Source organism: Ambystoma mexicanum, chromosome 4q, assembly GCF_040938575.1.
Source record: "Ambystoma mexicanum isolate Mex_15411 chromosome 4q, UKY_AmexF1_1, whole genome shotgun sequence".
NCBI classification, from domain to species: domain Eukaryota; kingdom Metazoa; phylum Chordata; class Amphibia; order Caudata; family Ambystomatidae; genus Ambystoma; species Ambystoma mexicanum.
In genome coordinates this window covers 211,386,201-211,402,074 of record NC_090928.1, presented here as the reverse complement: position 1 = coordinate 211,402,074, position 15,874 = coordinate 211,386,201, and the positions used below count along the sequence as shown (strand labels likewise).

Genomic DNA, 15,874 nt, shown 5'->3' with positions numbered 1-15,874 from the left:
ATCAGATATGATGACCGAAGGAAGGCCGAATAGCATGAACACATGTTCAAAAAACAAATCCGCTAATACAGGAGCCGAAGGGATACCTTTGCAGGGAACAAAACGGGCCATTTTAGTGAACGTGTCCACCACCACCCAGATGGAGTCGAAGCCCTTCGATTTGGGGAGATTGGTAACAAAATCCATCGTCAACGTATGCCAGGGCCTGGGAGGTACCGGAAGCGGAAGCAACAACCCTATTGGTCGACCCCTTTGATGTTTAGCCTGAGCACATACTGCGCATGACCTAACATAGCATTCTACATCGCGCTTCATAGAAGGCCACCAACACCAACGCTTGAGAAGATCTAAAGTGCGCTCCTGTCCGGGGTGAGCGTTAAAGGGAGCGTCATGAGACCACTCAAGGGCCAGATTACGTGTGTCAGGTGTGGGAAGGAACAGGCGTTCATGTACGAACGGTAACCCATCAGAAAACACTGGGTCCCATTCTCGCAACTGGTCAGAATGATCGCTAGTCCAGGATCGAACCGAGTCTATCAGTGACAATGAGGGAGTACAGAGACAAATCACATGACTCTTTCCGAGAACAGTGTCGGGAAATGTAGGCAATTGAACCCCCCCCGGGGAACGCGACAAGGCATCCGCCTTCCCATGTGCCGTTCCAGGACGGTGCATAATACGGAAGTCAAAAGAGGAAAAGAAAAGATGCCATCGGACCTGTCTGCTATTAATGCATTTCAGAGAGGCCAAATCCTGTAGATTCCGATGATCGGAGTATACTGTGATAGGATATTTAGCCCCCAGAAGATGATGACGCCAAACACGGAAAGCGTCCATGACAGCCAAGAGTTCTTTTTCCGTAACGGTATAATGAGACTCAGTACTGGAAAACTTACGGGAGTGGTATGCCACTGGATGTAATTTGCCTGTATTAGGACATGTTTGTGACAATACCGCCCCGAGGGCAAAGGAAGAGGCATCTGCCTCGACTATGAACGGGAGATCAGGATTGGGATGTTGGAGTACTGGTGCGGTAGTAAAGGCGGTTTTCAAAGTCTCAAAGGCCTCCTGCTGTTCTCTCTGCCACTGATATGGTACCCGAGGACTAGTCAGGGCCGTGAGTGGGGCTACAATCGTGGAAAAGGAAGAAATGAAACGCCTATAAAAGTTGGCGAATCCTAAAAAGGCCTGCAAGGACTTGAGTGTTTGAGGTACTGGCCAATCCAAGACTGCTTTGACCTTAGACTCGTTCATGGATAACGCCCCAGGGGTGATGTGGAAACCCAAAAACTCAACAGAGGTCTTATGGAACTGACATTTCTCAGGTTTGGCAAATAAGGAATGTTTGCTCAAACGAGTTAATACTTCTCGGGCGTGTTTTACATGGTCATCCAGATCACGAGAGAAGATCAGGATGTCGTCCAAATACACAACCATGTACACATCCAGAATATCCCTGAAAATGTCATTCATGAATCGTTGGAACGTGGCCGGGGCGTTACATAAGCCAAAGGGCATGACAAGATATTCGTACAAGCCGTAACGAGTACAGAAAGCAGTTTTCCACTCGTCTCCCTCGCGAACGCGTACCAAATTGTATGCGCCGCGTAGATCAAGTTTGGTAAAGATGGAAGCATGTGTTAAATGATCTAAGAGTGGAGTGATTAACGGGATGGGATATCTATCCTTCTTGGTGATCGCGTTAAGACGCCGATAATCCACACAAGGACGTAAATCCCCCTCCTTCTTGGGTACAAAGAAGATAGGACTTGCCGCTGGTGAAGTGGAGGGGCGGATGTGTCCTAAACGCAGGGCGTTCTGTACATATTCTTTTAACACCAGTTCCTCCGAAGGAGACAAAGAGTAGATCCTGCCCGAAGGAACAGTGGAATCAGGAAGCAATTCGATTGGGCAGTCATAAGTTCTATGTGGAGGAAGTACCTCAGACGAGCCTCGATCGAAAACCGATTCGAAAGCCCGATATTCTGGTGGAATCCCAGACACCAACCCCCCAACAGTATGGGACTGTATGACTTCCGGATCGTCAACTGTCAGTGTGAGTTGTGCTAAGGCTCCCAAGACCCGAGAGGGTGTGTCAGGGGCTTGATGGATCGGGAGACAATAATTCTGACAAATATCGGACTCAAAGAGTACAGTGCCTGCTTGCCAATTGATCAGTGGGTTATGTTCACGTAACCAGGGAATCCCTAGTATGATACCGAATTGAGGTGCGGTGATCAAATCAAAACATAAGGTTTCCGTGTGTATGTCTTGTATGTTCAACAAGAGGGGTGCAGTTTGATGTCTAACAGGACCAGAAACCAATGCGGAGCCGTCTACGGCTTGAACATGTTCCGGTCGTGTCTTTGCCACTAAGGGTAGATTGAGGGAATGGGCCAAATCAATATCTATGTAATTACCAGTGGCACCGGAATCAATAACGATATTGACTGCATGTAGAAGGCCAGTAGAGGGACATAGAGTAGCCTTTACGGAGATGGGTTGAACACGAGCAAAGGCAAGAGGGGTTCCCGGAGAAGAAGATGGGAAACTCGACCTGGTCTCCGGTTCTAAGGTCGAGCCATCCGAAAAACCTGACTCTTCTTGGGACGTCGAGGACACTCTTTCACGAAATGTCCAGTGGTGCCACAGTAAAAGCACGCATTATCTACCCTTCTACGTTCCCTCTCAGATGTTGTAATGGGACTGCGTACCCCTCCCACTTGCATAGGTTCTTCAGTACCGGAAGCGGGAGTATTAACAAGAGTGGGAGAGGATGAGGCCCCCAATTCAGCTCTACGCTCCGATCGGCGTGCATCTACCTGCAAGACGAGATCAACCAATTCCTGATACTGAGTAGGCATAGAAGGGATCACTGCTAAAGCGTCTTTCATGGTGTTACTCAACCCCCTATAAAAGACCACCGCCCGCTTGTTTTCTGGCCATGATGTTTCCGCAACTAGCTGATTGAACCGGGTGATGTAATCTATCAGAGTTCTTTTGCCCTGAGTCAATTCCAACAACTCCAAATCCCTAGACTGTGCCTTGTGTCGAGTATCGAATACTCGGGACATTTCTAGGACCAACAAATCGAAGTCATAAAGAACTGGGCTATTGTTTTCTAACAGGGGATTAGCCCAAGCGGCAGCTGTTCCAGCTAAATGGGAAAGGGCGAAGGCGGCCTTAGCAGTGGACGTGGGAAAGGCCAACGGCCTGCATAAGAAATGTAATTTGCACTGGTTAACAAAGGTTCTGAATTTCTTGGGATCACCCTGGTAACGTTCAGGAGCAGCCAGGGGGGAAGGAGTTGGGAGGATTATTGGAGTCGGGACTGTAGAAGCAGCCAAGGGAGGGGGTGTAGTGGAGGAGCTGCCGTCTCCAAACTCAGGGTCTGCTGGAAGAGAATGCTGAACGCTCTGTATGGTATCCAACCTTTGATGGATCACTGTGTTTGCGGCGGCCATATCTGCCCTTAGTATTGTAATTGCCTGAACTAGAGCAGTTATGGGTTCGTCCGTGGATCCCTGCATCGTCTAACACGACTATACGGCTTCTCAGTCTGTTCTGACTTGAGTGTCGTGTAGACCGATGAGACCTCCGTCCCCAAGTGACGCACAGGGGAACAAAATAGAAACCCGCTGTGCGACCCTTGAGGCCACAGGTGAGAGATGTCTTCCCAGATCCACGGAGCCTCTGGAACACCGATGCTGCTGTCAAGAAGGAATGAGGTTAAGCACCAGGCAATCACAATACAGGCAGGTAAACAAAAGAATCTAAAGTGTCTTACCTATCTGGTGTAAGGGAGACCCAGGTAACCTAGTAGGGAGGTTCGAGGCTCAACAAGATACAGCGGTCCCTGGAGTGGTAGAACCGCAGGTAAGCGTGGATCCAGGTCGGCCACCTGTAAGATAGGGCTTGACTTGGGCGTAGAAGTACAGCAAGATACTCAGGGATGATCCAAAAGACAAGTCGATGTGCAGTCCAAAAATCCGGCAACAGGTAAACAGTTCCAGGCAAAGGTACAAAGGGGTGTCCAAGAGAGTCCAAGATAGAGTTCCGTGGTCGAGGTAGCAAGGAGCAAGTAATAACGCCAAACAGGGTCCGAAGCCAGCTGAGAAGCAATGATCGTCCTGTCTCTCAGCTCTTTATACTGTGTGTCCCTGGGTCATGTGACGTCTCTGGGCCATGTGACGTCCACCAAGATCACGTGAGGAACGCCACACTGTATCACGTGAGCGACGTGATGACGTAACGCCGTCCCTTCTGCGATACATCCTCCAAGGCAGTTGCCAGTGCAGGAAAGGCTGTAAACGAGCCCGTACACCAAAGAAGGTACGGTGTCTTCGGTTCTGTGGGTTCACCGAATCCCTTGAGCCTCGAAGCTGGGGTGGAGATGTTTGGGGAATGTGAGCAGTGTTCTGATGTGGGGAGGCCTGATGTGCTGATGATCGCCTAACAGATTTCCATAACTTCCTCAGTTCTCTTGACATCCGGGTCAGTTCTTTTCTTTAGTTCTTTCACACATTTGTTTGTATGTTCTACTTCTTTTGCTTCCCTGAGTACTTCATCAATGGAGGGATTACATTTGGACCACAAGACCCCTCTCACTTTTTTCACTGCATTCCAACATGAATTGGTCCCGTAATCTTTCATTCAGGTTACTACCGAGTTCACACGAGGCTGTCAAACTTTTAAGAGCTGTGGTATATTGCTCTACCAATTCCCCATTTTGTTGTTTCCTTTTGAAAAAATGGTATCTTTCTAGTATAATGCTTAATGACTTTTCATAATGTTTGTCTAACATTTGTATGCACTTCTCATATTCTGTCAGGCCTGTTGATTCATCCTGTGAAAGAGGAGGCAGATTCTCCAATTGTTCTTGGTCATAGTTCCCAAACAATGCATTAAAAGGCACTTCTTCCTTTCGCCGGAAAAGTTCAATCCATGTACAGCAAGCACATAGTGGTCAAAGCGTTTTTTCCACCTCTTCCAGGGTATGCTGGGTTCCCCTTGGTCTTCCATGAAGTAATTTGGAGGAGGTACACCTTTTAAAGCCAGCCTGACAGCTGAGTAGAATTATTGTATGCAAAGGTTGTGTGAGATTAAGGATAATATCTCCCTTTTATGGAGTGGTTTTAAACAACTCAAAATGTTTTGTGGTGTCTTTAGACTAAATCCCTTTTCCATTTCTATGTTGGCCGGAAGATGAGAGGAGAGCCGGGACTGGACCAAGAAGGTCCAGCAGGTAAGTGGGGAGGTAGGGAGGGAGTGGGAAAGGGTTTGGGTTTTATTTTGGGGGTGGGGAGGTAACAGAACAGGGAGATACTCCCTGTCGCCTCCCCACATTCGAGAAGAAAAAAAGGATGGCGTCACCCGGGGACAGGCCTCGGGTGGCTGGAACAGCAGGCGGAGAACCACCATTGTTCCAACCACCTGATTGGCTGAGCGCCCTTCCCTACAAGTCTTCGTGGTTAAAACTCATTTGCTAAGTATGTGTGTCTATGAACTTTCCCTCAAGGGGTGGGGACAAAGAAAGATGACCAGGTATACCGAGCGGGTGGGTTATAGAATTATCAGATATATATTTGTATGGGTCGAGGATGAGCTTTACAAATATTTGAGTGCATGATTTTGTTGGGTGGCAGGACTGAGTTTTGTCAATATGGTTTTGATAGGAAGTATCAGGATTGTCAGGTATAGAGGCCGTAGTGGCACGAAAACAGTATAGTCAAGACATATGATCCTATTGGGTAGGGGCGGGATCACCAGATGTAAAAGTCCCTAGAGTGGAGAGGAGCAGCATTGTTGTCAGGTTTTTACATCTATGGGGCAGATCCTATGATTGCCATTTGAGTGAAGTTTCCGCTGGAAAGTAAACGAATATGAATACTTTTACTAAAATGCCTCATCTGATGAAACTTTCCTTTTTAGGGCTTTAACCTGGTTCACAAAATGGAGGGCGGTCTGAGTTAGCAAAATGATTATGAAAATGTAAAAGTAAATCAAGCAGTAGGACTTTTTGGTTTAGAATTATGGTCAGAGTTGAAATATTAACAATGTGGAACAAAATACTTTGTGAAAATGTGTTTGTCTTCTTTAACTGCTCACTCAGATTGAGCGCGGGTGTCTTGTGGAGTTGTTTGTTTTCTCATTCGTGGGGGATGGTGGGTTGACTTGAATTAGCAGAGAAGGAATTAAGCTTCTTCCCTCCCAAGCTCTGAAAAAATGCCACCTTAATACCTTTTTTCTTTAAAAAAAAAAAAGACATCATTATATGGACGTGAATTCCACTCAGGCTGGATGGGTCATATGCAGTGTCGTTCAGTCTGTCACATAATGGCAAGGCGGGTGAAAGGTGCACTTCCCTTCCCGTTAGAGCTTATTAGAAGAAAATAGCGCAGGCGGCTGCACATTAGGTTGCACAGTTACTCCGTTCTAAAGCAGATGGGCACAAGTCACTTATACCACACAATTAGTCCCCCCTTTCGAGGGCCTCCAACCTCCCCTTCTGACTGCTCTTTGTGTACTGCTTATCATTGCACGGTAATTGCAGTCTCTACCCCTGGCCATCGTTCCTATCAGCTCGTAATTCTGTGGGTTCAGCAGGCAATTGGCCCCTGTTGCACTGCGTCACTCAGTACACCTCGGTGCTGTGGGATGTCACTTTACCTCCCTTGCCTCGTTGCGCCTTGAAACACTTGTGTATAGGCGCGTTATAAATGCCATATAACATCATACCGGTCTAATGCTCATTACTCTCACCCTATCTTTTGCTGCAAATCGATTCTTCCGTAGATTCGAAGTTGTACAGACCCGATATTTTGAGGTTTGTGAAAACACAGTGTCACATGATGTTTGTCATGTGTTTCAGCATTCCAGCGAAACGAAAAACTTGAATTATTGGCCCAACAATTAACATTTGGTCATAAAACAGAAGCTCGAAACAGAGTGACCTCCAGCCTCCATCTTTGTGCATCGGGCCCTTCTCTTTCCTCTGGGTTGAATTGTTATTCTAATTTCCGCATTTGGTTTGTGGACTTAGTGGGTATTTAGTGTTGAGGGGAGACCAAGGGAACATATAGAGCTGCTGGGTACCTAGGTTAGAGGTGCATGCAAGCCTGCAGGTGGGGAAATGGGGGAGAACATGGTCTCAGGTAGTATCCATGGCTTGTGTGAGGGATTTCTGGGGGGCATGCTAGAGGGGCAATTGATGATTGTGTGTCATCTAGGCATGAGGGCATGCTGTTAAGTAAGCCATGCAGGCTAAAGGGAATTTGTATGGCTGATGGGCATCTGAGGGTTGGGGCATTGAGGGATAGGAAGGCATATGGGGTAGTGAAGTGCAGAGGGATATGGTGGGACACAGGGCTATAATGGCCTCCGGGTGGTGTTGCATATAGGACTGATGTGGGCATCCAGGACTGAAAAGCATCTAAGGATGAGGTCATACATGGCTGTGGGACAGCACAGGCTAAGGGGGATATGAGGCTACGGGTCATCAGAGGATTTGGGGTATCAGTGGCTGGTGGGATACTAGATTGTGGGGCTGAACGTCATGCAGTATTGGAGAGGCTCTGAGACTCTGTTACATGGGGACAAGAGCCTCTGCAGACTGCCAAATCCAGGGCTTCACTGGGAACTAAAAGCAACCTCGAACAATATTGTGTCACAGATGGCCTAAAAAAACTCTCCAAGATCAATAGATAGTTTATGGGTTTTCATTAATACAGTCTTGACACTTCTTGAGACTGAGGTTGAGGCAAACTAAGGAAATATTCCTACTAGTGCCTTCACCTCCCATAGTCTCCCTCCATCCTAGCCCAGGCATCCCTGTCACCAAAAGTTTGTGTGGAATACTATAGAGTGGTAATCTCTACTATCTATACCAGCCTCTCTATCCGGGAAGCCTTAAAGGCAAGGCCTCTGTCTCTTTCTCTCTCTATTCTCTTTCTCTCTCTCTCTCTCTCTCTCTCTCTCTCTCTCTCTCTCATGTCTCTCCCTCTCTCTTTATCCCACTCTAATTCTCTCTTTCTTCTCCCCCTTCAACCCTCCTTCTGCCCTCTGGTCTCTTCACGGTCCTCTCCTCCCTATCACTACCACTTCCCTCTCAACCTCCAACCTTCCCTTCTACAACTCATCTAACTCCATTCTCTCTACCACTCTCTGTCTCTCTCTCTCTCGTTCACTCTCTCTGTGCTGTCTCCCACACTCTATTCTATCCCCTCTGCTACCTATTACACTCCACTCCACTTCCACTCACTCTCACATTCAGCCTCACAATCACAGCTTCAGTCCTGACAATTTTACCAATATCTCTCATCCACAATACCTCACCTGACAAAGTCCTCCACAATCTCATGATCACTCTCATCTTCTGTCTGTCCTCCTCCTGGCCTCTCTGTCCACATCTACACCTCCTGACCTCACCGAAACAATTTTACTTCTGTCTCTCTTTCACTGGCCTTTTATACGCTGGGTTCACTAGTACTGTCTTTCCCTCCTCCCTCCATTGGAACTTTGTGTCACCTGACTCTATGGGAAAATCTACAGCTGTTCTTTTCGCCTGAGTCAGTTCTTTACATGGTGCAGCTTTAAAAACCCATCCTAAAACTACCCCCTTTTCACATCTGGCATTCAACTTCATCTCTGCCCTGCTGTTTTCTTGGGGAATTTGTTTGGCTTTCTGCTGCCTGGGATTTTTGGTAAATTGAGCTGCATCTGGTTTATCTGGCGTTTGACTGTCATCTTGATACATGATCAGCCGGCTCCTTTCTGCCATAAAACAGTGTTTTTTGTTACCGCCTTGCATGAAGGTACTTGTGGTCCTGAAATGACGCAAACAGAAATCTGTCCAGAATCAAGAGTGAATGGGGTTGCGTTATTGAAAGTGGTACCAAGGTCAACAATCAGAGCACACAGTGAGGGTCGAGGGACTGGGACCTTCAAGTCTTTCACCTCATCCTGTGGCAGTACTGACTCTTGCATCAACTCGGTAGGTCTCGTACTCTAGGCCGGGAGTGGTCCCGGAACCCTACTAACAGGGTCAAACCCCTGATCCTGTCACAGTGGTCAAACTAGGCCCGTATTGCAATGAATGCTCAGTGGTGCAAGCAAGATGATCACCTGATGTCTTGTTTTAGTGGTTCTCCTTCCGAGAAACTTTTAAAAAGAAATGCTTGCATGTATGGTGATAAGGCAAATTATTGAAGGCACAATTCATATCTTTATAGTATACAGCAAATACCTCGTCTCCCTCTGCTCCCCTTTTTCACCTTGCGCCGGGTCTCAGAAAGGTCCATTCCATCTTTAAAGAAAACTCCTTTCTCACAAATAATTTTGATTGCCAACTTTCAAAATTCTTGATCATGACTATTACCAAAACCTGGATTCCCCACAAAACACTGCCACCGTAGCTGCCCTCACATCAGTTTTGTCTCTATCTCTATGCTAGTCTCTCCAGAAAAGAGTGGTGCTGCTCATATGATAAACAAGAAGACATCATCAACACTCCTTTCCCTTCAATTTCAATCCCTCATCGTTGAGCATATCTCAGTCCAATTCCTCACTCCCACCCTTCCTCATCTACTGCCTCTCGGGCACCAGCAACCTCTTCTTCTCAAATATTGACCGCTTTCTTGAAATGTTTCCAGTTGATGTCTCGGCCATCAAAATGGTTGACCTCAACCTCACCAATATAAGTAAGACTCAACAGCTCCAAATAGGCTCCACTTTCTCTCACATCTCACTAGTTAACCTTCCAACCCACCCAAAAGGCAACTTCTCATTCTCCTATGTTCCATCCTCTACTCCCACAATTGACCAGTCCCCGTCCGACCATTTTCTCATTCACTTCACCTCTTCATTTTCCCCCACTCTACCATCCCCCTCCTTCCTCTAATATCAGAAGTAAATTCAAGCGATTCCAAGGTTACTACCTTGACCAAGTCAACAGTGAACTCAAAGTTCTATCTCCTGTATTTGCTAATGGAATTTAACTCAGCTTTACTAAATACAACCCTGTACTTTTACCCCACTGTAATGAACACTAGCTGGCCCAGCACTTCACCCCTACCACCCAGGCCCTCAACCATGATTCTCACCAGCCATCCAAAGACAACATTTCATTGATGCTCACACCCTTGGCACAAAGACAGATCAATAGGCACTCTTCTCACTGCCTACAAAGACTCTCGACTGACCCTGACCACAGCTCTTAGCACAGACAAATCCTCTAAATATACTAATCTTGTTTCCCCTCTCCTCTCGCACCCACCTAAACTCCAGGGAATGCTTTCTCCCCTTTAGGACCACTGAATGACAGCCTCACTCTCCGCCAATGATTTTTTCCTCATACTTCCCAAATTAAATCACAAAAATATGGGTGACGTACTCCACCTTGATATCTCTCTAATGACTCCCTCCTTCTCCCCACCTCCCATCTTCCCCAAGATTTCCTCTCACCTTCACTTTACCTCACTATTGTACTTCTACCCAACCTTTGCTCTTTCAATCCATCTTGCATTCTAATCAACACTGTTGCGCTACATTTGTTAAGGAAGTTGCACCCATCACCGTCGCTCACCTCCCCACCTTATTCAACCTATCTCTCTGAACTGGTAGTTTACCAGGCTCTTACAAAATGGTCACATTCATACCCTTCCCAAAAGGAACCAACTGCAAACCCAAACAGACCCCCTTTCTTCAGTCATGTCTCTCCCATTCCCTTCCACTCCAAAACCCTTGAGATGGTTGTTTTCAACAAAACATTTTTTTTCTTGTTGGACATTTATTATGCACTTATACACATGTGTCTCAAGGCATAACAAGGCAAGGGGAGGGAGAAAGGAATAATCCTACTAGGCCTTGTACATTTGGATTGTGAAAGTGCAGGTTATTTATAACGCACTTAATCCTGAGACCCTTTTCAAGTGTGGATCCGGGATTTGAACCAGTGTTACTCCGCATGTGCTTGCTTCCAAGACCTGCACATTGCCACAGAGCTATCTGCCCTTCACAATTTTGATGACTATCTCAAGGTACGATCCCTTGAATCTGGACTCTGGTCCAAACACTCCGGCAAGTCTCTGCTCATCCATTTTGCATTTCTCTTACCACTGGCTACCACTCTCACCTCTCATCCATTTTCATCCTTCTAGACCTTTCAGCTGCGTTTGTCACTGTAGATCCTCCCTGCCTCCTTCAAGACCTTTCACGCCTTGGCTTCTAGGAGACCAGTACTCCGCTGAGTATCCTCCTAGTTCTCTGCCTTCCCTTTCTCCATCTCAAAAGGCAGGTGCACCTCCTCCTCAACACTTATTATTATGGGTGCTCCTCAAGATTCAGTCCTAGGCCCACTCCTCTTTACCTTATACAACTCCTCCCTCTGCAAACTCATTTCCTCCTTTGATTTTAACTACCATAATCGGATATTGTTCTCCTTCGTCTCCCTCACCCCTCAAATCTCAAAACACATATCCAACCGCCCAACCGCCATCTGCAACTTAATGGCTCTACACTGCCTCAAGCTAAACACTTCAAAAAGAAAAGTCATATTTCTCTATGCCTCCAAACCCAACCCCACCCTCCCTTCTCCATTTATTTTCCCCCTGACCTGCTCAACCCCTCATCTGCTCACTAAAGGCTCACAACTATGAGGTTCTCTTAGACAGTGGCATGAAACTGTACCACTTTATTATTACCACTGACCCTGCAGCCAGACTGAACCCCATAAACATTGGAAAAATATGCCCACACCTTACCCCCAGTCAACTAAAACCCTTATCTCTACTCTGGTGCTCAGAAAACTGTACTACTGCCAGAGCTTACTTCTTGGTTACCTCTCTTCTTGTTTGTTCCCCTCAACAAGACGTCAACATTGCATGATGCCACCTTTTCAACCTACTCAGATTCACCCCCACCACTACCTCCTCTCAGCACACTGGATGTCTCACCATGCAATATCAATGTCTCTTTAAATTCCTCTACTTGTTTAGAAATCCATCCATTGTCTTGCCCCATTACCTCGCTGAATGCATCTCACTGTACTCACTCTATAATTCTCAGTTCCTCGCTTCTTCATAACCTACCAGGACCCCGCCCCTCCCACTTTCGTACCATAAAAGACATCTGTTCAGTGGAACTCTTCAACTCCTCAAAACGAGGCTCAAAATCCACTGCCTGGCAATGGAAGGGACCCCCACCCCCAAAACAAAATCTAGCTGCCTTTCCGTACTGACCAACAAACCCACTTGTCCTGCGTTCTGTCCTCAGGCCCACTCTATGTAATTTGTAAATATTGAAATATTGGCCACAAGCTCTCATTGTTAAAAACATTGTAATGTTCTCCAGTCCCGGTCCCTGGTTCATAGTCCTATCGTGCCCCTTCACCACCCGCTATACATAATTCAATCCAGCAATGCCCTTATGAAAAAGCACCAGACACTAGGCTCGAATCTGCTCTGTGTTATTGCCTACTTTGTAAATCATTTCTTTGAGAAATGACACCCCTGTTCTTAAATAAATACAGAACTCAAACAGTAGAACAACATTCTCATTAAAAGTGTGAATCTATAGGTCGTCCCTTCCTATTTGTATTACTTGTATTCCGGGCATTATAGTACTGCTCACTACTGACATGGGCCACTACAGTGCTCTGCTGGTTGGGTGAATAATCACAGGGTCCAGAGGAGGAGCAGGATCCAGAGCCAGACATAACATGATCCCTAAAACATTGTTCAAATAACAAAGTACTAAAGATGGTTACAAAAGTGGTAACCAATTAAATGTATTCTCTTAGTTTTAATAGTCATCAGACTCGCATCAATATCTTGAAAGAAGAGGTAGTTCTATTAAAGATCTGTGCAAAGACTGCAAAATCATTATGAATGCATATGACAAATGTTCGGCTATGGCTGTCCAGAAATTGGGTCCATATGCATCAGAGAAAATGTGTCAGTTAAATGGCTAAACAACATATCTTCAGTCAGAAAATGATCAGATTATAGCGACTATGGGCCTCATTACACGGATGGCGGTAAGGATTTACCGGTACCGGTAAAATACTGGTACCGGTAAATCCTTACCGCCTTACTACGAGGTCCCTTTGCGGGTTGGGGGATTTAACGCCTGCAAAAAGGGAGCTAATTACGGTACCGCAATTTGCGTAACCGTAATTAGCGCCTTCCCCATTCCCATTGAGCCCTATGGGGCAAAAATGGGAATGGGGAAGGGCAATGGGGGAAGGGGGAATTACCGCCCCGCCAACCTTGGAATGGGGCGGTAATTCCCCTTTCTGTGAAGGCAGTGCCGGTAATTTACCGGCATGAACCATGGCGCTAATACCGCCATGGTTCTCCGCCATCCGTGTAATGAGGCCCTATGAGTTTGTATAAAAAATGTGTGAAGGTGGGCTTGGAAAAAGACTGAATTTCAGATGCAAGGGGGATTTTCATATTTCTAGAAAATACCATAAGGCCCATTTTTTATAGTATCCCCAAAAACCCAGAATTCACTCAACACACCTCGTTGATGCTCCATAGTGGCCCAATGGAGAGACTTTTGAAAACTTTGGAACATTGCCTGTTTTCTAGAATACTTGTTTTAGTATTTTCTGAACCACATCACAGATTCTTTTTTATCAAGACTGAAACATACCAAAAGAAATGGACAGATGTGATTCTTGTCACCCTTAATGACACGAGTCTTTACACAAATATTTATCAAACTGAAGGTATTCAAGCTGTACACACAGTGTTAGCCTCTTAAGAAATACATGCTAAAATAAAGTCATACATTCCTCATTCTTTGCCTTAAAGAATGTATTTTAGGCATGCAAAAGTATTTTTTAAACAACCTCGAGACACATTGGGCCTCATTACACGGAAGGCGGTAACCATGGCACTATTAGCGCCATGGTTGCCGCCGGTAATTTACCGATCCCGCCATGGTGAATGGCGGAATTCCCGCCCCATTCCAAGGTTGGCGGGGCGGTAATTCCCCATTGGCCCTTCCCCATTCCCATTTTTGTCCCCATAGGGCTCAATGGGAATGGGGAAGGCGGCAATTACGGTACCGCAAATTGCGGTACCGTAATTGCCTCCAAGGTCCCTTTGCGGGTCATGTCCTTAACGGCTGGTAAAACCAGCTGTTAAGGTAGGGACCAGCAAAGGGACCTCGTAATAGGGCGGTAAGGGATTACCGGCACCGGTGCCCTTACCGGTGCCGGTAAGCCCTTACCGCCATCCATGTAATAAGGCCCATTGATAGCACAAGATCCACTCCAAATATGGCCGATTTGTATAGGCCTCCATTAGAGAAAGAATGCATTTCGAATGAGACCTTTTGGAAGAATGAGATGATAAATACAGGATATTTTCGCCCAGTGCTGCAGCTCAAAACTAGACCAATGACAATATTCCATGTCTACAGATCATGTTTACAGTTTCAGGAGCAGACTTGATTTGTTTAGACATAATTGTAAGTGTTCACAAAGGAGTTTTACAGAGTGTTGCTCTAAATTAAAGAAAATGGACAGAAATAATGTAATGAGATACAAGTTAGATCATCTAGAAAGAAAGTGGACATATTTTTAAGTCACATCATAAGTCAAGAGGGAGATTTGATAGAATCAGTTGAAAAAATAGATGTAGATGCACTCAGTTATGGGACTTAGAAAGTCCTATTAGGAGTTCTATTAGTGATGCGAAAAACAATCAGGAGCATTTTTGCTATAGGAATCCAAACGTTCACCAAGTGGCAGACAAGTAGCCTGTGTACCTAACCCCTAGGCCCACACACCCTCCACTCCCCATCCCACCTGAAGCTGGGTGATCTGATCCCCACTGTCTCCTCCCCCGGTTGCTTGTAGATCGCTTGCTGACAATTGGGAAACTTACCCCCTGCCCCATTGTTAGCTCCCCACTCCCTTTTTTCTCTGCTCCCCTAACCATGCTCTTCCCCCTATGATTGAAAAGCGACCAATTGCTTCTCAAAGCTAGGTCTGTGCTCAAAAAAGGCCCTACCAATAATAATAATAATAATAATAATAATAATAATAATAATAATAATGGCTGTACCACAAAGAAAATAAAAAGCATAATCAAAAAGTACTGAACAATTGTCAGTAGAAATGAAGTGTGACAGGTGGAGGTTTTGAATGAAGCATAACTTCTGGCATTGCTCTATGCAACCCTCCAAATAATCAGTTTCCAACCTCTCATGCCATTGTGGAAATTATGTTAATCAGGTTTGCAGCCACTTCAAAAGGGGCGGTCCAGCCCAAACGTCTATGCCATGAATATTGTAGTCCTGATCCAATGCTAATCTTGCTTGCATTTGATGCTCTTTGCCTGATCGGGTCTATGTTTGTCTACCCATTGGAAAATCTAAATAAAGTTGACCAAAAGAAAATAAAGAACGATGGATGGAGGATTTTGAATGAATCATTACCTCTGGCATTGCTTCAGGGAACCCTCTGAGCTAAGGAGATAGACAGCCAAAGAGAAGGCTACAGAAAAATAAAAGCAAAGAGAGACGAAAAGATAAATAGATCAAATATCACAATTGTTTCAATAAGATGAATAAGGATCCATGATTTTAACTCCATGATTTTTAGTCTCTTCTAACAAGGTTATTAAATTACAAGGTAACAAACTACTAACAGAACAGTATAAGTACTTGAAACAGTCATAGGGCAGGTACAAAATATGACTTACTTGAGTGCAGGGCTATCATGTAGCCAACCATCCGATGAAAAGTTAGGTTTTTATCAAGTTGTCTTCTCAATATCCGCCTACAGCACTAGAGCAAAAAAACACAAACATTTAATTTTTTAATTTTTATTGTTTACTGGCAAAAAGTACCCATTCTCCGACAG

General features: G+C 45.6%; 1 protein-coding gene across 2 annotated transcripts in view; it reads right to left on the bottom strand.

The window, feature by feature from the left end:
- Positions 1–15,874, bottom strand: part of NOX3 (NADPH oxidase 3) — a 530,542-nt gene that overhangs the window by 377,117 nt on the left and 137,551 nt on the right. For both annotated transcript variants that reach the window (XM_069607737.1, XM_069607738.1), the window contains exon 3: positions 15,714–15,798. In XM_069607737.1, coding sequence (XP_069463838.1) covers positions 15,714–15,798 — 85 coding nt within the window. The remainder of the gene's footprint in view (positions 1–15,713; positions 15,799–15,874) is intronic.